Source organism: Tenrec ecaudatus, chromosome 4 (assembly GCF_050624435.1).
Source record: "Tenrec ecaudatus isolate mTenEca1 chromosome 4, mTenEca1.hap1, whole genome shotgun sequence".
Taxonomy (NCBI): domain Eukaryota; kingdom Metazoa; phylum Chordata; class Mammalia; order Afrosoricida; family Tenrecidae; genus Tenrec; species Tenrec ecaudatus.
Genome location: NC_134533.1, coordinates 37,826,814 through 37,853,202, shown reverse-complemented (window position 1 = coordinate 37,853,202; position 26,389 = coordinate 37,826,814). Strand labels below are relative to the sequence as shown.

General features: G+C 46.6%; 1 protein-coding gene across 3 annotated transcripts in view; it reads left to right on the top strand.

Moving 5' to 3' along the window:
• TCP11L1 (t-complex 11 like 1) overlaps nt 1-23,851 on the top strand; it is a 28,135-nt gene extending 4,284 nt beyond the window's left edge. For all 3 annotated transcript variants that reach the window (XM_075545930.1, XM_075545929.1, XM_075545931.1), the window contains 8 exons: nt 4,210-4,342; nt 5,989-6,109; nt 7,597-7,817; nt 11,985-12,121; nt 16,449-16,645; nt 20,013-20,194; nt 21,559-21,731; nt 22,798-23,851. In XM_075545930.1, coding sequence (XP_075402045.1) covers nt 4,210-4,342; nt 5,989-6,109; nt 7,597-7,817; nt 11,985-12,121; nt 16,449-16,645; nt 20,013-20,194; nt 21,559-21,731; nt 22,798-23,000 — 1,367 coding nt within the window. In that variant the 3' untranslated portion in view covers nt 23,001-23,851. The remainder of the gene's footprint in view (nt 1-4,209; nt 4,343-5,988; nt 6,110-7,596; nt 7,818-11,984; nt 12,122-16,448; nt 16,646-20,012; nt 20,195-21,558; nt 21,732-22,797) is intronic.
• Nucleotides 23,852-26,389: the final 2,538 nt, after the last annotated feature.

The window sequence follows — 26,389 nt, the reverse complement described above, 5'->3', positions numbered from 1 at the left end:
CATCTTTAACATGAAGAAAAGCTGTTTGCCAGCTTCCCAAAGGGCATGTTTAATTTAATGTGATTTTCATTTTCCCTGACAGGACATTGGTGCATAAACACTATAACATAATTTAATAACAGTGTTACTTTTATGCTGCATAGTAAAATAAACCTCAGGGTAAAATATATGTAATTGTACTGTTTTATTTATTTTTTTAAATGGCTATTATTGCAACTCAAAGAAAACAAGAAATCCGCTGTCATCGAATCTCTGTGGACTCATCGTGAGCCTGTAGGGCAGAGTTGAACTGCTCCTGCGAGTTTTCAAAGCTATTTACAGGAGTAGAAAGTCCCATCTGTCCCCCACAGGGCAGCTGGCGGTTTTGAACTGCTGACCTTGTGGATCACAGCCCAACCCATAGCCACTAAGCCACCAGGGCTCCTCATTGTAACCCTAGTTTTCATCAGAAGTTTAGGTGAAGTCTACTCTGTTCATTAGGTTGCCTTGCTCTGCTGTCGCTTGCTGTTGAGCCCGTTTCAACTCACGGCAGGGCCCTGCGTTACGGGTTAGCATGGGTCAGGAGGGCTTGGGGTTGGAGTGTTTGCAGAAGTAGATCACGAAGCTTTTCCTCCCGTGGTACCACTGTATGCCTTTAGGTTACGACGTGGGCCCCGAGAGAGCTTTGCATCTGTCGGTTGGTAAGTGGTGACTTGTCCGTTTTCATTCACAGTGGCCTCATGTGTCCGAGCGGAGCTGTCCGTGAAGTAATCTCTAACTTGAACAGGTCCTGCAAACATTCTTCCTTTTGGTTATCTGTTGGCCTCCCCACTTGGTTCGAGCTATTTTGACCCAAAGCCAATCTCATTATCTTGTTTTGCATACGGAGAAGCAGTGGCTTAGGGAGACTTCCGGACTTGCCCACGGTTATGCTGAACAGAGTCTAGATGGAGCCAAATTTCTTCCTGACTTGCCCTGCCTGCTGTGCTTCATGATTAGGCAGTGTACAATGTATATTTGTCACTACCCAGATGGCTGACACTGTTGAAACAAATTCATTGAGAGACCTGGGTATGCTTTTATTATTTGGATAAATCTAAGATCATAAGATAGTCTTTCATCTAAATCAAAATCAGAACAAAACTTGGAAGCTCGGGTGATAGCTCTGAATTTCTTTGAAAGAGATGAGAACTTGATGGGATTTCCTAATTCTTGGTCCTTGATACACCTACGGTGGAAGTTGTTTTTTGATGTATGGCTACAGAATATATTGTACACATGAAGAAATTCAATATTCGTTACACATATCTATAGCTACCAAACTTCTACTGAGTACTACAGGTTTTTAAAATCCACTCCACTAAGGTATAACTTATGTGTAACAAAATCCATCCATTTTAAATGTACAATTTGATGAGTTTTGACATATAGGAGGAGGGGGCTTTGGAAAGTTTCTGGGTCAACTTCATGATCTTTTAATTCCATTTTCCACAAAATTGTTGAAGCCCCCTCGCACATTTACGGTCGCGTGCGTCCCATCAGTTATGTGATCACAAACAGCTTTCATCCCCTTGAGGATTCCCTTGTGCAGCTACTGGTCCACTTTCTGTCAGGATGGTTTTGCCTTTTGTATAATTTCACATAACCAAAGTCATGCTGTATCCTTGACTGCGATCTTTTGTGTCTTAACATCTTTTTTTACTTTGGATAGTGCTTTTGAGATTTGTCTGTGATTTTGCATTTATCCATAATTAGCCATATACATATCTTTGGAGAGGTGTTTGCCTGAAGCATTTTTTTATGGCTTATGTTCCATCAATGTGTGATAGGGGTTTTTAAGACAAGCCTTTTCAACTTAGAGATGTTTTGCAAATATTTTCTCCTGCCCCATGGTGACCCTTTCCCTAGCAGAATCGTCCACAGAGTAGAGGCTTTAAATATTGATAAAATTCAATTTATCAGCTTTTTAAAATAGTTTATGCTTTTTGTATCTAAGACGTTTTTGTCTTACTAATAAAGATTTTCATCTTTTTTTCTGAAAGTTTTGTACCTTTGGCTCTTAACCTTAGGTTTACATCTATTCTGAATTAATTTTTGTTTATTGTGTGAGGTAAATCTAGGTCAGAGGTCAACCTGCATAGATTTTGGGGGGGGGGGGGAGGTGGGCATCCCTGCTTGTTTAATTGAACTTTCCTCACACCAAAAATTAATAGCCTTATTATGGTGGTTTACATGGGTCTTGAAATAATTTAGTATAAATTCATCAACTTTATTCTTTTTCAAAATTATTTTCACTTTTCTGGGTACTTTGCATTTCTATATAAATTTTAGAATTAGTTTGTCATTTCAACCAAAAAAATGCTAGGATTTTAATTGGGATTGCATTTAATCTGTAGATCCGTTTGGAAAACTGACATCTTAACAATATTGAGAATTGAAATGATATACCTGGGCTTTGATTTTGGATATTGTCTTTTGCCAGTGTTCATGAAGCAATTTTTATTTATTTCATGTTGTTATTAATATTCTCTGGAAATATTGAGAAGAATTTTATATTTCCCAACATCCCTTTTTGTGAACAAATATAGTTTTACCAGACTTGTTTGACCAACTTTTAGATTTGGTTCTTCTTTTTTTTTTTTTGGTGAGCAACAGGGAAGAGTGGAAGAAGAAAAATAACTTCATGAATGCAAGAAGATCCATTACTTTTTTTCTTTTTTGCTATTACAAAAGTTTAACAATAAAATTTTACATGAAAAGTGTACACAGCCTCATTTTTACACTGAGGTAAGACAGGCCCTTTGGAGAGGGGGCATTTGGAAGCATTTCATGTCTCTGTCATTCATTATACTCGCTCCAAGGCTTCTAACGTGGTGATTCTGTTGCCTCTTTTTACCACCATTCCGCTCATTGTTCTCTTGTCTGCTTGTGGCCATCTCCACACATCTATCACAAGATTTATAGAGGGATCATCCCCGAAGTAGCTCTTGGACATGCCTGCCACCATTGAATTTCCATGATAGCTTCTTGTCCAGACATTTTTTTCAACTCGGGCGAATGAGCTTTGCTCATTGTGCTTACTCTGAAGGGTCAGTGCTGCCTTGAAACAGAATTGGTGGCTTCCCTCCCGCTCCCGAGGTCAGCCGATGTCCTCCAGTTATGTTTATAACTATTAAGTCCTGTGTAAACCAGAGTATGAGCTGACTTACCTCACTTTATACCCAGTTCTTAATCCTCATCACCCACAATTAGGACCCTCACCTAATAGACTAATGCTTCTCAAAACATGTGTTCCGGCACTGGCCACATCTGCATCATCTGGATACTTGTTAGAAATACCAGTTATTGGGCCACATCCTAGACCAGGTCAGTCCGAGCCCTGGGCATGGGTCCCAGCAATCTGTTTTAAGAAAGTCCCCCTGAATTTGATAGAGGTCAGAGTTTGAGAACCACTATCATAGACTTTTTAAAAAGTGAGACTTACCCTCTGTTCCTTAGCTCCGAGCACGAGGGAGAGTTACATGAGCAAACTATTCATGTCCAAGCTTTATCAAAAGAGAGGTTAGAGACTAATTATGAAGCAGTGGACCAAAGAAGTAAAATACAAAGGGCATTGGAAAGAGAACCATCCAAGATAACCCCTGACTCAAACCTCACTCTCCCCTAAACCCTAGGCAGTACAGAACTCATATTCTTTCTTAGTAGGCTGTATAGAACGAAACAACATAGTTTAAGCAGCACCTGGCACCTTACAGAGCCACCATGTTTTAACTTGGGGCGATTATGTCAGAGAACAGTGTTGGTGGCAGTACAAAATCCAAACTGCTGATGGAGACAAGGAGGAAGACCTCAAATCTGGTGCCGGCTTTTTATTTTAGGGTAAGCTGGAGGCAAAGATATTAGAAAACCAGCTCTAAGTTTATTGGGGAAATGATAGCAATTTAAAGAAGAAAAAAAATCAAGCTCCAATTGACTAATCATTTCCCATTGACTAGTGATAGTTAAAAACCAAACCGACATGTTTCGAGTACTGTAAATTAACTTCTGTTTTTGTGATTATAGATTAAAAAGAAAAACACTGAGTATGGAATAGGTAACTACTATTGTGGTTTGGGGGTTGCCAGGGCGTAACTGCAATGCTTGGCTGGAACCAGAATCCTTCTCTTCTCTGTAGCTTTGTAGAAATTGTAAGATAGAGAAGCAAATATCTGATGCTGGGTTTTGTTGCAGCTAGTCCACCTCGATTTGTGACGGTCGAAGACCTCTTGGAGACAGCCAAAGGAGTCACTAACATGGCCCTAGCCCACGAGATTGTAGTAAATGGAGACTTTCGGATTAAACCAGTTCAGTTACCAGAAGACAGGTAAATGGAATTGCCTTGTTTCATCAAAGAACACTTGTCATTTCCCAGCCTGGAAATATTTCCTTCAGTTGATGCCAATATATTTCTACTTTTTGAACATTGTTCCTGAAAAACATTGTGACACAGTGTCAGGAATTGTGACACAGCGTCAGGAATCACTGGGTGGTGAAGGTAGATCTCAGGCTCACCACTCCTTCAAAATGCAGAGAAAGACTCTAGATACCCTGCTAGGCGTCTTCTTCCTGCTCCACAATTGAGTGCCCCCCTTGTCTGTTTTTGCACAGCGTTTCACACATTCCCTTTCCAGCAGTGGTCGGTTACGTGCTGGCTTCACCAGGTTGTAAACTCCGGGGAGGCTTGGCCTGTGCTGTATGCTCCGCGTCTCTAGGGTCTGGCACGTACTGTATTTCGTTGATTCTGAAAATCTTACTGACTGTGAGGGACATCTGTTTAAAATATATTCTCATAATAAAAGAAAAGGGGGGAAATGGCCCATTGTGCTTGTAAAACTGCCATCAATTTCAAGAAAGCTTTCAGTTTCAAAGACGCTGAAATGGCAGGAGGTGGAGTGGGGGATGGTTTTAGAAACAGCGAAACATGGGTGTAGACGCCCTTTGAGCAGTTCACCGAGGCAAATCTGGGTCAGTGCGTCTGTGACCCTGGGTGCCAAGCGGCTCCCTCGCCAGCAAACATCCCGTCACACCCCAGCATTCTAGGCATGAAGAAAAGGGGTGGATGGGATGGCCTCTCGTTATTAGGGAAGAACACTTTCCCAGCAGTTACCCAGTAGACTTCCCCTGCTCCTTTTCCAGTTACCTCTGGGCCCGCTGTGAGAGTCAGGCCTGAAAAAGCTTGAAGCTGCCCATGGGAACAGAGGTGCCATGATTGGCTTAGATGAGTCTTGTTTCTTCTCAGAAGCCAGGCAATGGCTGTGCTTAGGGTCCTGCCGGCAAAGCAAAAGGAGGAATGGCTGTGGGGTTGGCAAGCGAGGGAATCTCCCTGAGGAGGCGTCTCTCTCAATAGGACTTCACAGATGTTTGTATAGTTCTCTACAAACAGTATTTGCTTTTTCACATTAGCACTGAAAATTTATTTTGCTCGCCTTACAGAAAGATGGGCTTTAGTGAGATGTTATTAAGAAGCTGTTACAGTTTGGTACCTGATTAAGAAATTATCCAAAATATCATACATGAATAGAATATTTTGAGAAAATAAAGTCCTTCAACCTGTACACATACTCAGCTGTTCCTTCTTTTTTGTGTGTGTCATTTGTTATTCGTGTATGTATGGAATATTAATCATTTTATTAGGGGGCTCTTACAAATCTTATTGTAATCCATCATTAAACTGTGTTAAGCACACTTGTACATTTGTTGCCCTCATCATTCTGAAAACATGTTCTTTCTACTTGAGCCTTTGGTATCAGCTCCTTATTTTCCCCCTGTACCTCCCCACCCTCTTGAATCCTTGGTCAATTTATATATTATTATTGTTATTTCATGTCTTACACTGTCTGTTGACTCCCTTCACCTACATCTCTGCTGCTGTGGGGACTGAGGAACAATTCTGACATGAAATGGGTACTTTAGAGGTTTAAATATCTTGAATGTTGCCCTTTCTCACCCCCCACCCTCATGTACCTTCAGCTTGGAGAAGAGAGTGAAAGAAATTGTACACAAAGCTTTTTGGGATTGTTTGAGTGCCCAGCTAAGTGAAGACCCTCCAGCATATGACCATGCCATCAAACTGGTCGGAGAGATTAAAGAGGTGAGGTGACGGCACTTCTTTCTCAGATCCCATAATGAGGCTGTTCTGATGTTTTAGGACATTCATTCACCCCTCTCTGTTATTCTGCCAGAAGACTTGACAGAAATTGAAAAATGAAGATGCTATATTTCTTGTGAAAATGTGGATTTAAGACTATCTTTGACTTAGTGCATTTGTACCTTTCTATTTTCTCTTCTCTCTCTCTCTCTCTCTCTGAGTTAACCATGATAACCATGTAGATCAGCGGGTCAAACAGGCAGCATGGGCTGCATGTGGTCCCGAGGTAATTTTTTGTGACCTGCGATGCTCTGAAATAAAATGAAAATAGAAAAAATTGTTATGAATAAAATAGCGCTTAGGGGAGATCGAGTACATACAATTCCCTCGTTAACCCTTTAACAACTGAAGACGAGTCTCCACATGACCCAGTGCCTTTCCCCGGGGGCCTGTGGATGGGTATAAACGCGCTCAGCTCCGGCGACGTTTGGAAGCGGTAAGTCTGCCACTTTCAGTGTCACCTAATGTAGACAGATCCCTATAACCGAAAGGTTAGAAAGAGCACTCCGGGTTGTGCCGTTATGAATCATACCTAGTGGCTGCACTGGTTCACATTTTAGAGGGAAGCGATTATGATTGTGTATCACATTTGTCAGCTGCCCAACACTGTGTGTGTTTTTATTAGTTACTTTGTTATATTTTCATGTCACAACATAAGAGATAAGTGAAAACTAGTAGGAGGAAAGCACTAGCAAGTTTCCCACAAAAAAGAATAATTTTTGTTTCATAAATACATTAAATAAAAGAAATGTTTAAAAAAAGGAAAAAATGCTTAAATAAAAGTAATTATATAGTATTTTAATGATCCTATCCATATTCCTGAATCCTCACTTTAAAATATAAATTTAACAAAATTTGTAAATGTGACATGACCCGCGTGAATCTTGCCTGTGTTTTAACTGAGTTTAACACCCGTGATGTAGATGAAACGGACAGGGAGTCATGCTTTTAAGAACAGAATTAAAAACAAACAAACCAGAATTATTTAAATAGGCTGAAATTGTATAAAAGCTAAGTGATTTATAAGTTACTTAATAATCGTATGTAAGAGGTCTGAACATACGCCATTCGTAATGGCTAGTTACTGTCAGTGAGAGACATGAAGCTCTCGCTGCAGTGTTCGCAGCAGTAGCTTCAGAGAAATGTCTCCATGGCAGTGCCACTTGTGGTCGGCTCCCAGGCTCATATTCATAAGTGGGTTTTGCATTTTTCACCTGGAACAATTACTCTGTGTGTGTGTACAGTTGATTGCTATGCTGAGCTTAAATGGGAGGAAACTAGCTACTTTGATCTGTAAGCATCTGTTTTTCTTAAGCTTGCAGTAGCAATTGTGATGTCCTTATTTGGAGAGCTGTAAAATTCTTTCTATAAAATAAAAAATAATGTCTGACTCAGTAATGTTGATTAAACTTAATTATGTTCTCTTGTAGACGCTCTTATCTTTCTTGCTGCCTGGTCACACTAGACTGAGAAACCAGATAACCGAAGTCTTGGATCTGGACCTGATCAAGCAGGAAGCAGAGAATGGGGCCCTAGAGATTACAAAGTTGGCAGAATTCATTATTGGTATGATGGGGACTCTGTGTGCACCTGCCAGAGATGAGGAAGTTAAGAAACTAAAGGACATTAAGGAAATAGTGCCTCTTTTCAGGTGCGTAATTATGCTAATCACATGGACAGATTGCTGTTGCGTTGATAGCAACCCCGTAGGACAAGGCAGACCTGCCACGCAGGTGGCCGAGCCTGTCAGCTGTAAAGGCTATCGTCCTGTGCAGTGACTGGGAGGGTTGAACCAATAGCGCTTCTTTAATCACTTCCAGCTCATCTGAAATGCAAAGCTTATTGTCAGGTTAGGACTTCCTGGCATCTAAGTGCTCCTGCATTAAAGCAAAGCAAAAGCCAGGCCGGGGCGTGCGAGAGCAGATGGGGTGAGAGGATATAACCCCAAGACACGCCTTCGCCGATTTTAAACTATGCAGCATGCCCTTGTTCTGTTCACACACTGACTCTTGATCCATGTACAAAGTCTGCATGGCACAATGAAGTGTTCGGCAGTCCCAGTCTTCTCAAAGCTGCTCATGGTTTGTTGTGACGCACAGTTGGATGCCTCGGCATAGTCAATGGAGCACAGTGAACATCTTGCTGGTATTCTCTGTTTCCGCAGAAAGCCACCTGACATCAGCAGCGATATGCCTGGTTCCACGTCCTCTTTGGAATCTGTCCTGAACCTCTGGCAGCTTTCTGTCAATGTACTGCTTCAGCCGTTCTTGAATGATCCTCAGCAAAATTTTACTTGCATGTGGTGTCGATGCTATTGTTCTGTAATTTGTGCTTTCTGTTGGATCACAGAAATGGGAATGGTTACAACTTTGGGAATGGTTACAACTTTGGGAATGGTTACAACTTTGAAGCTCTTCCCGTCAGTTGGCCTAGTAGCTGTCTTCCAGATTTCTTGGCACGAGTGCTTCCAATGTTTCATCGGTTTATGAAAACATTTCAGTGGGTATTCTGTCAGTTCCTGGAGCCTTGGTTTTGGCTACTGCTTTCGGTGCAGCTTGAACGAAAGCTCATTTTTGCTCGAAAGATACCTTTTGAAGTTGTTGAATAGCTAGTTCTTTTTGGTACAGTGATGGTGGGTGCATTCTTTACATCTTCTTTTGATACTTCCTGTGTCATTCCATATTTTTCCCTTAGAATCTTTTAGTATTGCAACACAAGGCTTGAATTTTTTCTTGAGTTCTTTCAGCTTAAGATATGCTGAATATGTTCTTCTTTGCTTTTCTTACTCTAGATTTTTGCACATTTTGTTAAATTTCATTTTGTCTTTTCGAACTGCCCTTTGAAAATTAATTTTCAGCTCTTTTGCTTTATCCCTTCTTCCATTTGCCTTAGCTACTCTATGATTAAGAGCAGATTTCAGAGTCTCTTCTGACATCCACTCTGACCTTTTTTTCTCTCCTGCCTTTCTGGAGACCCCTTGCTCTCTGCGGGTGAGATGTTCTTGATGTCCTCCTACAACTCGCTGGTCTCTGTCATCAGTGTGCAGTGCAGCATCTGTTCTTGAGATGGCCTCAAAATTCAGGTGGGATAGACTCGATTAAGTTTTAGCTCTCAGGGGCTTGTTTGAACTTTCTTCATCTTCATTATGAACTTGCACATGCATAGTTAATTGATGGTCTGTTCCACGGCTCAGCCCCTGGCTGCTGATACCAAGCTTTTCCATCCCTGCTTTTCACAGATGTAGTTACTTTGGTTTCTGGGTATTCCATCTGGAGAAGTCCCTGTGGATTTTCACCCTCTGAGTTGTTGAAAAAAGGCACTTGTAATGAAAAAGCCATTGGCTTTGCAAAACTGTCACGTGGTCTCCAGCTTCATTTTCCTTCCTCTGGATTTTCCAACTTTTGCATTCCAATCGCCAATAGTTATCAATGCATCTTGATCGCATGTTTGATCAATTTTCGACTGAAGACATTTGTAGAATTCTTCAGGTTCTTCATCACTGGCTTTAGTTGTGGATGCATACATTTGAATGAGAGTTGTATTGCCTGGGTTTTCTTGTATGTGGGTAGACATTGTCCTGTCCCACACAGCATTGCATTTCAAGTGAGATCTTGCATGTCCTTTCCGACCATGAATGCAGTGCCTTTCCTCTCGATGCCACTCACAGCGCAGTAAGCCGTGTGATACGCTGATTCAGGATGGCCAAGCCAGTCCATTTCAGCTCACCGACACCTGGACGGCACTGATCTTTGTGTGCTCCATTACAGTTTGAAGGCGTCCAATTGTCCTAGATTCATACTTGATACATTACAAGTTCTTAATAGATTTCTGTAGCTTTTTCTTCTCGTTTTGAGTCGTGCGCCATCGGCAAAAAGGCCCATCCACACCATTTTGGTTGACTCTACTTTGAGAAGGCAGCTCTTCCAACCTGAAGGACTCATCTTCTGGCACTCCCTCTGATAATAATATGCTTCTCTTCGATTGGTTTTCAGTAACTGACGATGTTTGGATTCTGTTCCTGAGGTTATCTGTGGCTAATTACTCAGAAGTGGTCAGCCCGTTCCTTCTTCATAGTCTGTTCTTAGTTTAGAAGCTCTGCTGGAAGCTGCTCACTGTGGGTGACTCTACTGACAGGTGAAATGCCAGTGACATAGCGTTTAACATCACAGACACACCAAGCCACCCCAGTATGGCAAACTGAAGTTAACAAGTTGTAATACCAGTAAGCAATGCTCAGGGTTGAGTTGTTTATAAGGACATATTACAGAGTTCTCTCAGGTCTGCTAATAAATGCTCAAAGAGGCCTCTCTGCTGCCCTAAGCCTCCTGCAGGAAAGCAGTCAGCGTTCCATGCTCTATGCGAAGTCCTTCACTCTGCATGCTCGGGCTTCTGGTTCTGCCACTGCCCCTCTGATGGTATAGCTATATTCTGGGGGCTCATTTTATACACACCAGTATGGTACTCCAGGGCATCCTGCTCACAGCTACTCACAGGTGAATCCTGTCAGTGTCTTCCCACGTTCTTACCAGACCCATGGAGGGAAAGGCCAGCGTTAGAAACTTTGGCTAGAAGAGCCGCATTCAATAATTCACTGCCCTTGTGATGTTCAAGTATTACTTCCAGTCAGTGGGCCTTTGGTGGGCAGTTTCCCTTACTTCCTATACATCATAGGTTCCCAAACTCCTTTCATCAAAAAGCCACTCATCACCCCCTTGCTAATGAACAACTTTGTGTTTCAGCTTATGACTCCAGATCAATTGTAGGTATCTGCTTGTGCAACCCCCTGGTTGGGTCCAGCACCTACAGTGGGGGTTGGGGGTGGTATGATTTACTTAGGGAAACAGTGCCCTAGATGGGTATAGGGAGTTATTGGAAATGCCCTCTCTGGACAGTCAGAATGCCCTCCAGGAGAAGTGGACTGGCCCGTGTAGTTAGGAAATAGAAAGCTGGGGGAAGGCTCAGGATGTGGAGACGGATTTAATTATTTAATTATCCCTCAGACAGTGTATCATTTCCCACACATAAAGTACTGCCACATGCCACCCAGCTAGCCTCAGAGTCTTCAGGGGACAGCAGAGGGCATTTGATCCTGTTCTCTCTGTGTAAGCCACACGTAAACCTGCGTCTTGAGTTTTTAACGACCTCCTACAAGTAGGCCGCTCGGCAGCTCTCCACGAGTGATGAGGGCGGATGAGAGCACTGAAGGGAACATGGCATCCAGTGAAACCCGCCCCTGGGCACCTTCAGAGTCTGAACTAGCAGTTATGCCTTCAGAACCAGAGCATCCCACACGCCTTAAACCAAGATGGCGAGGGGACAGGATGAAGAGGAGAGTTGACTTCCTCTTTCTTAGCAAAGTGAATTCGCATATTTGCGTGTAGAAACCATCGTGATGAGCACTGCATCTTGTGTCTGAGGCGCTCTGCGCCTCTGAGTCTGCCACAAGGGCCCATTCAGGAGTCAGGGGAACTGTCTGCTTGGAGGTTACGGGGAAGATCTGTGGAAGAACAGAACAGAGCTGAAAAATGTAGACCTTTCACACGTTTAGATATTTTTTGTATTCCAAATTTGTTTTTCTTAATGTGTTCCTCATGATCTTTTTTTAAAAAACTTCTTTTGCTACCTTTTTTGAGATGGAAAACTTTCTAACAAATCAGTTCCCTTAAAAAAAAGTTTATTTGCCATATAACTCATATCGCATACAGTCCAGTAGTTCAGTCATATTAAGTCGATGGTAGGACATTTCAGCTCACTCTGCCTTTTAGGACTGAACCTATTTCCCAGGCGTCCCACTGACTGTCGCCCCTGCTTCCCTCAGGGCGATCTTCTCTGCGCTAGACCTCATGAAAGTGGACATGGCCAACTTCGCTGTCAGCAGCATCCGGCCGCACCTCATGCAGCAGTCCGTCGAATACGAAAGGAAGAAGTTTCAAGAACTTTTAGAGAAACAGCCAAGTATGTTTAATTTTTGTGGTGTGCTTTTGTTGTCTATGGTTTTTTTAAATCATTTTATTTGGGGCTTGTACAGCTCTTATCACAATCCATCCATCCATTATGTCAAGCACATTTGTACACATGTTGCCCTCACCATTCTCCAAACATTCTCTTTCTCCTTGAGCCCCTGCTGTCAGCGCCTCGTTATTTTCCTCCCACCCTCCCTCCCTCCCTCATGAACCCGTGATGATTTGTACATTTTTCCCCACGTCTTACACTGACCAATGTCTCCCTTCACCCACTTTTCTGTTGTCCGCCCTCCCGGAAGGGGGTTATATGTAGATCATTGTTATCTGTTCCTGCTTTCACCCCCACCTTTCCCTTAACCCTCCTGGTACATGCTCATTCACATTGATAAGATTTTTTGTTTTGGGTCTTTGATTCCTGATACCCTTCTATACCTCATGATCACCCAGGCAGGTGTGCTTCTTCCATGTGGGCTTTGTTGCTTTTCAGCTAGATGGCTGCTTATTTACCTTCAAGCCTTTAAGACCCCCAGACACTTTCTTTTGATAGCCAGGCACCATCAGTTTTCTTCACCACATTTGCTTATGCCCCATTTTGCCCTCAAGCAATCATGTCTGGAAGGTGAGCATCATGGAATGTCAGTTTATTAGAACAAAGTGTTCTTGTATTGAGAGAGGACTTGAGTAGAGGCTCAATATCCACCTGGTACTTTAATAGTTGGCTGTGTTTTTTCATCCTTAGTTGCTGTACCATGGTAGGGTAAAAAGGTTGCTCAGCTAACCCCAAGGTCAGTGGTTCGAACTCACCAGCAGCACCTTGGGGCAAAGATGAGGCTATCTGCTCCCATAAAGTTGTTCAACCACCAAACCTTAGCTAGAGTTGCTATGAGTTGCTATTGACTCGATGGCAGTGGGTGAGTAGCTTAAAGTGTAATGATGACTACCTTGCAAGCAACAGTAAGACTTTACTATGAGAACAACTAAACCTGAGGCAATCCAGATGTTCAAAACCATGCACACACAGAACCAGCTTTAGGAGCACACCCACAACTGATTAGATAAATGAGGAAATACAAGAAGGATGAACAAGTACTAACCTAAACGAGTTTTTAATGAAAACACAGTTTGAGGAAAATCGCAGTGCTGGTCTTAATGATAAAAACAACAAATTCCTTGGGACTAGTGGCATTTACTCTTCTCTTCAGGAGGCTCCATTAGAAATGTCCCTTTGCCTAGAGACACTGTGCGGAAATTGTGCCTGATCTGACCCCACCACACCGGGGCGAAACACTGAGGGTGTGCAACAGAGCAGCAAGGGGAGCAAAACAATGAAATCCCTGGGGAATCCCAAAAATAGACTTTGGGGCCAGGGTGTAGCACCCCATCAGACTCGGCCAGAAAACACTCCTAAAGGTCAACAGACAGACCTGGAACTATTTGTAGGCTTTTTCTTTTTTTTTGCTGTTTATTTTTTTGTTTTCTTTTGTTAGGTTTTGCTTTGTCTTGTTTTTGTGCTCATTGTTGTTGCTACATGTCTACCTAGATAAGATAGGCAGGATAAATAATCCAGAGAAGAAAACAACAAACTAATGGAGGTGGGGGAAAGAAAGGGGTGCCAACAAACCCAGTGATAAGGAAACAACAAGTGATCTAAAATCGATGGCAAGGAGGGCATAGGATGCCTGGTGGGGCTTGATCAAGGGCAATGGAGCCAAGAGGAATTACTGAAACTGAATGAAGGCCGAGCATGATAATGGTACAAGAGGAAAGTAAAAGGAAATAGAGGAAAGAACTAGGAGGCAAAGGACATTTAGAGATGACTAAATACAGGCACGTACATATGTAAATACACTTATATATAATGATAGGGAAACAGATCTATGTATATATATCTATTTGTTAAGTAGTAAGGCAGCAGATGGAAAATGGGTCTCTACTCAAGTACTCCCTCAATGTAAGAACACTTTGTTCTAATAACCTGGCATTCTGTGATGCTCACCTTCCTTGACGCAATTGCTCAACACAAAATGGGTGCATAAGCACATATGGTGAAAAAAGCTGATGGTGCCCGGCTGTTAAGAGATATAGCATCTGGGGTGTTCAAGGCTTGAAGATGAACAAGTGGCCATCTAGCTGAGAAGCAACAAAGCCCACATGGAAGAAACACACCAGCCTGTGTGATCATGAGGTGTCAAAGGGATCAGGTATCAGATATCAAAGACCCAAAACAAAAGATCATACTGATATGAATGAGGGGTGGTGGTGGTGGAGTGGAGACCCAAAGCCCATCTGTAGACAATTGGATATCCTCTTAAAGAGGGACACAAGGAAGATACGAACCAGTCATGGTGCAGTATAGCACCAATGAAACATACAGTATTCCTCTAGTTCTTTGATGCCCCCCCCCCACTATCATGAATCCAATTTCACCTTACAAATCCGGCTAGATCAGAGCATGTACACTGGTACAGACTAAAGCTAGAAACATGGGGAATCCGGGACAAATAAAACCCTCAGGACTAATAATAAGAGTAGTAATACCAGGAGGGTAAGGGGCATATGTGGAGGAGGAAGGGGGAACCGATGACAGTGATCGACATATAACCCCTCCCAGGAGGATGGGCAACAGAGAAGTGGGTGAAGGGAGACATCGGTCAACGTAAGACATGAAAAAATAACAATTTGTAAATTACCAAGAGATCATGAGGGTGGTGGGGGGGAAATGAACTGATATCAAGGATTCAAGTAGAAAGAAATGTTTTGAAAATGATGATAACATATGTACAATTGTGCTTGACACAATAGATGGATGTATGGATTGTGATAAGAGCTGTAAGAGCCCCCAATAAAATGATTTTTTTTAAAAAAGAAATTTACCTCAGCTTTGGTTCTACAGGTATAAATCCTCTGCCACCCACCCAGGAAAAAGTCATGTTTCTGAACTTCTCAAAGTTACAGGAAAACCGCCCTACTAGGATCGTTAGGGTTCCCTTTGGCCCCACCATAGTATCTCATATCCTGGGGAAATCACAGTTTTCAGATGCAAATTATTGGTTCCCTGTAAGCCTCCAATTTGACTGGTCTTGAAATGACAGCGGTAGTCTGAACGGTTCATTTATCCAACCCCAGCCAGAGAAGACGGAGGAGCTGCTGGGCCCGGAGGAGTCCCGGAGGCAGTCGGAGGAGAATGTCCACTAAGCTCTGGCCCCAGACGAGCGTAGGGGGTCTTTGGATATACTCCAAACCCAGGAGGAGAGTGCTGCCCTTAAGCCCCTTCTGACACACCGGGAAGCAGGTTTTGAGACATTTTGACCCACTGTGATGGACCATGCATACAATTAACAGTTTCAGCCTTTCTATCCCACTGCCCTTTGGGAGACAGGCCTGTTTTGGAAGCAGAAGAATTTCAGTATGAGAATCAGGTAACTAAATTCAGGGTGCTGGAGTAGAAGGGTCAGGGATAGTATTTGCTCGCAGAATCAATACCGAAGCTTGCCAGCACTGGTGGGCACAGAGCCCACTGGTCTACAGAGGCCAACGGGAGAGCAAAGCCCAAAGGCCAGGGATCAGAACAGAGTGCGGTGTGGGAAGCATTCGGACGGAGCCTGCACTTGGTGTAACCTCCTCTGTCCGTGCGAGGGACTCCAGCCCTGAACCCAGCGCCCATTTGCTCCAAGGAGGCCTCCACTTGGCAGTGCCGCAAACCTTCCCAGACTCGACGGGGCATTTTTTTTGCTCAAAGAACAAGGACAAGTGCCTCCTTTTCTTTCTCTCTGAGATTCCCTAGTGCATCCCTCAGCGTAGAATAGTGTACGGAGGTTGAAGACGAATTAAAGCTCCACATGTGTGCGATGGATGCCAGGCACGTGGCAGCATCGCTTCCTGTGAGGCCAAAGTAAACCAGGGAGTAGCAACCAGACTACAATCTACAAGGAGCAGGCCTCCCCTTCAGCCTAGGGAAGCCCGTCCCATCTGTCTCCAGCTTTGCCCCCTTTCAGAGGAGAGCCGTCACCTTTCAGGATGGAAGAGGGGAGACCAGCGTGTGCTGAGCACCTGGCACGGGGCCAGGCCTGGTCAGTTGCTTTGTAGTCGTTACCGAGTCGCAGCCCACGAGGTGGGTGCTATGTTGGCACATTGCCTTAGGTTAGGATCTGATATTCAGAGGGATTATGCCTTGCCTGAAAACACTCAGCTATTTCTATTTAATTCCAAAGTCCACAACATGTACTTTACTGCACTGCCAGAATGACCTTCCTTAAAGCCTTTCTAAGAAGCGTACCTGCACAACGTCTTGGTGATGTTTGCACTCTTATTTTTCACAGATTCCTTGGACTTTGTCACCCAGTGGCTGGAGGAAGCCGCAGATGACCTTGTGACTCAAAAGTGTGGACGCTCCTGGCCTGCTGGGGAAGAGGCTGCTGGCTCACGGGAGGCCCCTAGGCCGAGTCCTGTAGCTGTCCAGAATTACGCGTACCTGCAGCTTCTGAAGTGGGACCACCGCCAAAGGCTGTTCCCTGAAGTAAGCACTCTGAGTAGTCCCCCTTCTCAAATGTCTTCTGTGCTGCTGAGCCTCTTTAGAAAGCTTTCTTAAGCTACAATTCACATAAAAGGTACCCTTTTAATCTAGACAGTTCAGTTATTTTTATTGTACTTGCAAAGTTGTCCAACCATCGCCATTGTTGAATCCAAATATTTTCACAACCCCCCCCCCCGACAAAAAAGTCCTATTAGCAGGGCTCCTCTGTACCCCAAGCCCCTGGTGTCCCCCAGCCGACCTCCTGTCTCTGGATTTACCTATGCGGGACATTCTGTGTACATGGACTCCTACACTGTGTGACCTTTTGTGGCTGGCTGTTTTCAAGGTTGATCCATCCATGATAGCTTCACAGACACTCCTGACCGTCTCCATGCCAGCTCGCGGCAGCCTTGTCGTCACGGAGTCGAGTGCGCCCGTAGCGTTTCCAAGGCTGTCATCTCTCTAGACACAGACGCACCACATCTTCCCCCACAGATTGGCTGGTGGGTTTTAACTGACAATCTCTGTTAGCAACCAAAAGTTCCCTCAGTGTTGTAGCTTCATCAGCATTAACTTGCCTCCCGTCTTGTATCTGGGAACTATTCCACTGCATCTTTCTGATCCATTCGTCATTGGTGGACACGGGTTTTTCTTTCTTGCTATTATAACCAGTGCTTGTGGAAGCATGTTCACTTCTCTCGGGCTTGCAAGTGGGCCACGTGGTGCCTCTGTTTAACATTTTTAAGAACTGCCAAACAGGTTCCCAAAGCGGCTGACTGCGATCCTACCAGCCATTGTGAGAGCCCCAGTCTGAGCGGCTGTTGAAGTTGGGTCCTCTCACGCATGTTGATGGCCACCACAGCCGCAGCGCCTGCTGCTTTTCATTTCCTCTCTCCTTCCTTGCTGGGTAGCCATGTTTCCCTCCCACGTTTCCAAGGAGGATTCACGAGGGGTTAGCCCGTTTTGTCTGTCAGCACGTGGCTTGGTGTAGAAATAACCCTGTCTGTCCCCTCTTTTGAAGGCACCAAGGCTTCCTTAACCTCAATACCAGTCTCACTGAAGTTTCCTCATTTTGATTCTTGAGAAGGTTCCCCCCACACACACCCGTTGACTCTCTTGTGTGCTGGAAGAAGGACGGAGAGGGGCGAGCAGGCGGGACCCTGCACCTTGAGATCACTGGCTTTGCTCTGCTGAAGCCCCACTCCCATGAAGCTGGGCTTTCCCTGAGGCCGATGTCTCCTCCCAGAGTTGATTCTTAGAAATCTTTTGCACTTAAGCGCAGGTCCCTGCACACTGCAGGGGGCCCCTGGTACAAGCAAGGAAGCACCTGACCTTGTGGTGAGTCCAAACTTGGCTCACAGCCATGGAGCCAATTCCAGTCTCAGCGCCCCGACGGGGCAGGGCTTTCCAGACGGTGACTCTGCTGGCGCAAGAGCAGGCCGCCTCTTCGTTTTCCTCTGACCTGGTGGATGGGTTTCTGCCACTGACCTGGCAGTTAGCAAGGAAATGCTGGACCCACCGAGCCCCTCCTGCCTGGCCATGAGATGGGAAAGAAAGAAAAAGCAGCTGCTACAATGATACTTAGACAAGGGTCTCAAAGGTTTGTGAATAAATTCCATGAAATTTTTATTCCATTTCCCCACTAACTCCCTGAAGCCTCCTTGTACATTTAAGCAGACTTAGCAACAACAAAGGATTCTCAATCTTCAAAGATAGTTTTTAGCATCTTTAGAAGAACTCTGGGGCAAGACCCCAAGTTATGAACATTTTGGTTTCATGTCTCTATTGCTTGCAGCATGGGGCGCTTGGAATCCTTCATTTAACCTTGAACCCTTAGGGTAGGAGCCTGATTTCCTCAGCCTTCCCGCTCCTCTCTCCTCACCCCCACGCTGCCATGCTGGGACCGCGGGCTGTCTCTGCAGAACTCCAAAGTACCATTCCCACTCTTTGGACATGGGTTCATGTACCACCTCCTCTACGCTGGGTGCTGACGCGGTAAATCAGTATCGTCTCTTCTTTCATGAAAATGTCCGCACCGTCCCTCAAATGCTCTTTGTAGACTGACCCATCCTGGCCCACCTGGACTGAAGAGGTCCCAGGAATGAAGATTTGCAGTTTTAATATGAGTTCAATACCTAATAAAGTCCACCATCAGAGGAAACCGCGCGAGAGCTTGAATTCTGAGCACCCTGCTCGCAAAAGCTGTGGATGCTGGTGAAAGCCGCTGCCTGCGGATGAAGCTGCCGCCGAACGCCCTCGGCCCGAGTGCATCAGAGAGTGGATCACTTACCTCCACCCACTGGCCAGCCCCGGGAGGGGCAGGCAGTCTTCCGTGGGGCTTCCCTGGGTGTGTCCTTGATAGATATCACCATTTTGGGGGTCTTATAGTTATGTCATGCCTTGACTATCTTGGGGAGCCCCCCAGACCAATCTGGTAAGCTCTTCAGTCTACCATAATGCAGTTGTCCATCATGGCTCTGGTGATCCTACCTGCAAGTAGGATGTATCGATCTGCCACCAACCTTAGGTTTTGTGCCCGTTTCTGACCTGCCATGCCCTTTCTAAAGCTCTACATCTCAGCAAACTCTAGGACACCAGTAGGGTCCCGTGCTAATGATACATTGTCCGAATGATACATCGTTGTGTGTGTCTTGTTCTTGCCCTATTTAAGACTTAATAAATGTTCTCTTCAAAAACGAATGAAATTGAGAAGCATTGGGGAAAAGTAAACAATGGAAAACAACAACAAAGTGGTACAGTGCCGACAGAGGAGCTGGTGGGTAGGGAGGTCCCCTTGTCGCTGCCTCTCATTACTCTGCTTTCTATTGAATTGCTGCTGCGAGGGCCGTGGCGTCGAGTCCACACATGTGACCACGTGTGCAGTACAGCAGAACCGGGCTCCAGAGGGTTCGCAAGGCTAGGGCCTTTCAGAAGCACATCACCAGTTCTGTGTTCTGGCTGCTTCTGTGCCTTGAACCATCAACTTTAGGGCCAGAGGGACTCTTGATGACAGAACTCCTCTTGTGAGGGTTGAGTCTACTAGCTACTTGATATTCATTATCTTCGTCCATCATTAAAAAGCCACCACCTGACGTAGGGATCCTTGTGCATAACTTTCAGAGTTGAAGAAACGGGCATGAGGTCATGCTACTATTAAGTGATGGAGCTCTGATTTACACACACGTCTCCCATGTTTTACCAGCGTGCTGATATGCCTTCTTCCTAAGTACGAGGGGACTCTGAGATGGAAAATCCACACAGACCTCTTACCACGCTAAAGAGACTCCTGAAAAATCCTGAGGGCCCACTGCCTCCTGCTGGCCAGCTGGAGTCTCGTCCTGGGAATGACCCTTGTCTCACCTTCACACAGACGGTGCTGATGGACCAGCCGCGCTTCCAGGAGCTCCAGCGCCAGCTCGAGCAGCTCACCATCCTGGGGGCGGTGCTGCTGGTCACGTTCAGCATGGCAGGCCCCGGGGTGTTCAGCCAGGCCGACTCTGCTGAGAAACTCAAGATGGTCATCAAGATTCTACTCATTGACATGCATCTGCCGTGAGTGCCTGCGGATTGTGGGTGATGGTGGCTGAGAGCAGCCTGGGAGGGGGCTCCCAGAAAAATCCCTGCTGCCTAACTTGTTTACTCCCTTGGTGAAGAGCCCAGCAGAGCTGATGCTGCCGGGCTTGGCAATAGAGTTAACGCTGGTGCTAGCGGGGGCCTTCCAGGCTGTGGTGACGTCTCTGTGTTTGGTAGCCAGTGGGATAGAACACACTTACACAGATGCATAACTGAAATGGAAAACCTCACCAAATGGAACCTGCTCTAAACTGTGCTTAGTACAGCCTCATATTTTCTGTTCTTTTCCAATGCATCACAAAATTCCCGCTGGCTACCCACTGAACTGATTTCACTACCATTTCCCAGGGATTCCACCAACACACAGCTCCCCATGGAGAACTGGTCCCGAGTGTCAATTGGTGCTGTACTGCTCAGCTCATGTGCTCAAATGCAGGCTGTGGTAACAGCCCCTGCAGTCCAGTTGTGTCAGGAGATGTATGTGGTCCATAGAATATTCTTACATGATCTAAGCAAGCATCATATCTGCCGAGTTCCAATCCAGAGGAGGCCTGGATGGAAGCGACCCTCAGACTTTCCGTTTGTTGCAAAGGGAGGCAGGGGATTGTGTGTGCTCAGGACGGTGAGGTGTGTGGCTGCGTGTCTTGCAGCCAACAGTGGTGACTTCGGCTGGGAGGGTGTTTGCTGAGCTGAGGCACTGGCTTCTCTAACTTACTCACCTAGCTCTCCTCTGGGAAAGCTCCCCAGCAAGGGGCCCCAGTGGGGTGCTGGAAGGGGCTCTCAGGCCTGGCCCCGACTAGTTAGAGTGCCCAGTGAAAGAAGGCAGTTACCAGCTCAGAACCCCACCAGGAGGAGGGTTCCCCTTAGGTGCTCTGGAGAGCCCGGGGCCCAAGGAACCAAGGTACTAATGCTGTTAACGTTCAAATTTCAGTTTGATTTAAAAGCATTAACATGCTGACGAGTTTTTAAAAATCAAGGAGTACAAGAGTACCAGTGGAAATTCTCTGGAGCCCCAAGTTCCTAGTTTCTTGTGACTTACTGGTGCGTCAGGCTCCTGAGGGATCTGAAAATGTTCTCAAGTCTAACCCAGGCCTGTTTGATCACCACACAGGTGTGAAGCGTCAGTCCTGCTTAGGGCCTGTGTTCTGCTCTCCCCTGAGCCCTCTTATCCCCGAAAGAAGGTTCTCCCAGTTGGGAGTGCATGGCCTGGGAGGTGTGGGGGAGGGAAGAGGAACCCATCCTCCTTTATCTGCAGAACCCCGTTGTCGGGCTGATGCAACGCTCTTCCGGACGGGATGTGTGCGTTGTAGTCATCGGCTTCCCCTCTTCCCTCTCTGCTGCAGCTCCTTCAACCTGGAGGATGCCCTGACTGCCATTGGGGACAAAGTCTGCGTGGAGGTGAGCACCTGCCTCTCCCAGTGTGGACTCGCTCCCTTCACCCCAGACAAGGAGACCGTGCTCAGGGGCCAGATCCAGGCTGTGTCCAGTCCCGACAACCCTGTTCGCAGGATCATGGGTATGTTTCGGGGAGGCAGGCTGTAAGTGTGCTGGTAGACAGGCCCTTCCCAAGGAGGCTGGGTGCGAGTGCGATGGAGAGGGAGTACCTGCCCCACAGGGTGATCAGAGCTTTGGCACTGGAGGAGGTCATTCCATTCACCTGCCATGGGTTAGGATCTTCCGAGGCAGGCAGGAAGGCAGGGCCCATGTAGTTAAACAAAACAAAAACCCCATATATTATCAATGCACCTGCTGTTTTTTGAGTCCCTGGGCAATACAAACAATTAAGTACTTGCCTACTAGCCCCAAGGTTGAGGGTTCAAATCCCCGCCCAGAGGCGGCACCTGGGAGACAGGCTTGGTGGTCTGCTTTTGGAAGGGGTCAGCTTGAAAACTTTCCGGAGCAATTCGGTGCTGCCTACCTGAGGTAACCAGGAGAGTCTGAGCAGTTCCACGGCACCTGGCACCACCCGCAGTGCTGGCTGTCAATGCCGCAAGCAGGACCCTGACAGCTGTGGGGTCGATGAAGCCCAAGCCCTTTAAAGCCCTTGGTTGGCTGATTTTGCAGGCGAGTGTGAGAACGTCGTAGAGGGGTTAAAGAAAGGGTCTGGCTCAGTTGCTCCACCGTTGGACAAGTTCACAAACATCCCCGACTTCCACAGTCTTCGGGCCCAGGCATCAAAGGAGACCCTCCCGCCTCCTCCATGTGGGCTTGTGGGAAAGAGGGAGATCACAAACCAGCAGTGCTAGAATCTCCTTTATTCTCTTTTCTTCTTTTGAACTCATAATGCCCACTTCATTTTTTCCTCCCTCAACCAAGTCCAGGCCTGGTCTAGCTAGGGGCCTGTGTGGGAGAGCCTGCTGAGCAAGAGGAGCTGGGCTCCCACCCTCCTCGGTCTCACCGGCTCCAGGAGGAGACGGTGGAGAGTGACCGCTCCCAGGCGCACGTGTCTGTACTTGGTCTGGGGGCTGGCTCGGGAGGATTCCCTGCAGAAGTGATGTTTGCATTCAGCACCAAAGCAGCGTCACTAGTTTATCAATTGAGCCCGAACGAGAAGCAATCACCCACCTTCTTCTCCTTCACAGATTCCCGAATCCTGACCTTCCTAGAAACCTATCTTGCCTCAGGTCTTCAGAAGCCATTTCCCACAATTCCTGGTGGACTGGGCCCGGTTCAGACAGAGCTGGAGGAAGTTGCTATTAAATTCGTGCGCCTGGTCAATTACAACAAGATGGTCTTCAGCCCCTACTATGATGCAATCCTCACTAAGCGCCTGGGCCCAGCCTAACCTTTGTGCACCTGACAGCAGGCTCAGTCGTTCGGCTCAGAGCACCCAGCCCGGGCCCCAGCCCCTCCGGACGTTTCTGTCTTGACAGCACTGTTTCCAACCGCTGGGAGTGGCGTGTTGCCGGTGGAGAACTCAGGCTGAAATAGGCACTGAGTGCTGTTTTGGGGGGTTGTGTTCTTGAGTGCAAGTGCACAAGTCAACGCAGCTTTTTATCATCCAGGTAACTTAGCGTTTCCCTCATTGACCCTGTGGTAGGAGCTGCAGAGGCGGCCAGGCAGGGCGCATGTCATTAAAAAACTACCTGTTTCGCTCCAAACTCCCCTGGTCTCCCCTGGGGTCGGGTGGGGGGGCACCTCTCTCTGAACGTGTTCCTTCCCATAGCTTATCCTGGCAGCCGCAGGGCCGGGGGGCTGCCCCTCTCCAACACAGACCCCCCTCCAGTGCTGGGGATATTTGGTGTGTGACGGGCTGGCCAGTCGTACTGCTATTTTTTCGGGCTTTCTCTTGCCTGGTCTAGGCCAGGCCCCCGCCGAGAGTGAGCTGATGAGGAAGCGTTCGCTCCTGCGTGCACAACGACGGGGGGGGGGGGCGGGGAGGCGGGGTGGCACCGTTAAGACTGACAGGGTCCAGAGAAGGGCACCTGTTGGAGACGTGAGGAGGAAACTCAAGTGTCTGGGATTCCTACTGACACAGTACACACGTGTTGACTGGATAGGCCTTCGGGAAAGTGTTTTCAGGTAAAAGAGTCTAGGTGAATTAATCTGTTGGAGAAGAAAGTCAATTTAAAAAAATACCCACCCCCCCCTTTTTTTTTTAGCAATATTTATCTAAGGAGCTACAGGGACCAGAATTCCAAATTCCTGGGTGCCTCCTGTGACTGTGAAAGAGGTGGTCAGTTAGAAGCGAAGTTTTAACGGCCTGTGGCAGGGACTGGGGAACTAGACCAGGATATGATACTGGAAGCAGAGCCACGGGGTGACTGGAGGGAGCTCCGACTGCCAGCACAGCCAGAAGGTAACAAACTGCAAGAGACCGCCGTGTTAAAGGGGCGGGCAGGGGCATGCGCGCCAGCCCCGTGAGCACTTGCAGGTGTGGATGGTTATGTTGCGGCGAATGCGCCGAGCCGTGCTGTGATGGCCTTGTGCACTTGTGACCAGGAATGCATGCTGCATAACTTGGAAGCCCTGTCAGAAAGGTAAGGCCAGCAGCGACCCTGGGTCAGCCAGTGGGACAGGCTGCCTTTCACTCACTGCCAGGAGGAGGGTGTCTGCCCCTTCTGTGTTGGGAAATAAGCACAGCGAGAGACTGGTTTTTGGTAGCTGACTTCAAGAACCTCTCCCAGCATACTTAAAGAGGCAGGCTGCCGCCAGAGGGCGGCTGGGGTGTTTTTAAGGTTCTTGATGTTCCCAGTGTTTAGACAGAGGACTTGGATCTGACTAAAGGAGTTCAGGTTGAAATCAGATGTAAACAGATCAGTTATTAAAATGAATTCTAATTTTATGATGGTACAGTGAAGTTAAGGAAGGTTGGGGGCAGGGAGGGAGAGCCAGTGTGTCTTCTGGTCGTGTGTTACTCTGGGGCAAGAAACCAAGAGCAGCTGCACACAATGTGTCTTCTGTAGTGGATTCAAGGCGACTTTTGGATTGGTCCTCGAGGTAGAGGTAACTGCGCAGGGTAGCATGTGGCCTGAGAAGATCCGAGCACTGGAGGGCAGTGCTAGTTTGCCTGCCTTGAGCTTTTCCCTCCTCCAAGAATGAGTGAGGGAGTGTAACCTGCAAATACATAAACTCTCAGTAACTCTCCTGACTCAGAATAGCACCCCCAGGAGTTCCAGATTGACCCAGTGCAGTTTGGGGTTTTGATGCCCAGGTTACAAGGAACTTCAAAACTCTCTTGGCTCCCCACTACCTTGCTGTCTGCTGGTGGAATTCTGCACATGGCAGGAGCCAAGGATGATGGTGGCAAAGTTCAGAACCACAGTGTTCATATTGAATTGACTTTGAGATAATTTCCTTCCTGGAACCCCATAGGATCATTACTAAGGGCCTGGAAAGTTCATTTGGCCACCCAGGAAGCGTTTATTAAGCATCTATTTATGCCTTCTCCCTCTCTTACTCCAAAATGGAATAATGGCCTTTGAAGTATGTTATCCTTCACCAGAATGGAATTGGTTTGCGATATTGAATACTTGCCTGATGTGACTCCACTCCCTCACAGGTTTGTAGCGATAGAGTCTCTTCATGAAATTGCTAAGGTTATTTGGCAGTTGTTGACTTGGGGGGGATAAAACCGAGGGCCTCGGTGAGGTCGGCCATGCGACCAAGCCTCTCGATGTATTTCAGTCTTAGGAATCACTGCTCCTCGGTTGTTTTTTAGCAAGTGTTGGTTAATTGGGTTAAGTCTGTTTATGAAACTATATAAGAAATTGTAAACATACTTCGGTAAGAACCACATGCCTGTCATGTCTGAATAAATATATTAGACAAGTGTTTTTTTATCCCTGGGAAAGTTCTCAAAGATTGGACATAATAGGCATATATGAGCATATATTGGCCACCACTTGTGAATTGATTCTTCCCGCAGGCCTGTTTCTGACGAGGGCCTGTTCTCATTTCTCTAGAGCTGTAGGGCCCCGGGGAGCAGGGGAGAGGTGTTGCTCGGGAGAGAGCAGCTGTTGTGCTTGTTGGCTCCAGTGCTGGTTCGGGTCTGTGTAACACCGTGTTCTCGGTCTGGAGGCAGGTAGGACGAGCAGCTGACAGTAAAGCAGGGCTGTGACCGCACCTCTGTTGTGTACTAGCTGGGCAAATCGGAGCCCAGCACGTACAGACGAGAAGCCTCGCGTGTGTACCGTAATGACTGATTGACGGCATTGTGCAAACGGCCCCTGCTGTAGAGAACGATGAGGGCTTGAGTGCTGCCTTTACAGGATGGACGGACAGACGGACACTACACTCCCTCAGCCCTCAGTGTCTTCATCTGCTAAACTGGATCATGACTCATTCCCGCCATCATTACTGTGAGGATTAAATGTGAATATGGATAGTAATGCTTTGAGCATGAGCAGGGCTGTAAACTGCTATATTCATAATAAAGGACAGCATTCAACCCTCCACCCGTGGGTGCACATCTGTTCCAGCTTTCACCGTGGGGGCCCAATCTCCCCACTGAGGACATTTTACAAACGTGAAGAGGTCTCATCCTGCCCCCGGCTGCTTTTCCTTTCTTCACTCGATTCCCTACCTCCTGCCATCCACCTCTCCTGCGTCAACCCTGTTACAGGAACGTATACGGATCGGGTTGAACGAATGAATGAGGGGTAGGTTATGAAAGTTACATTTAAAGGTACTAGATCTTATCTAAAAGGAGCCCTGGTGGTCCTGGGAGAGAAG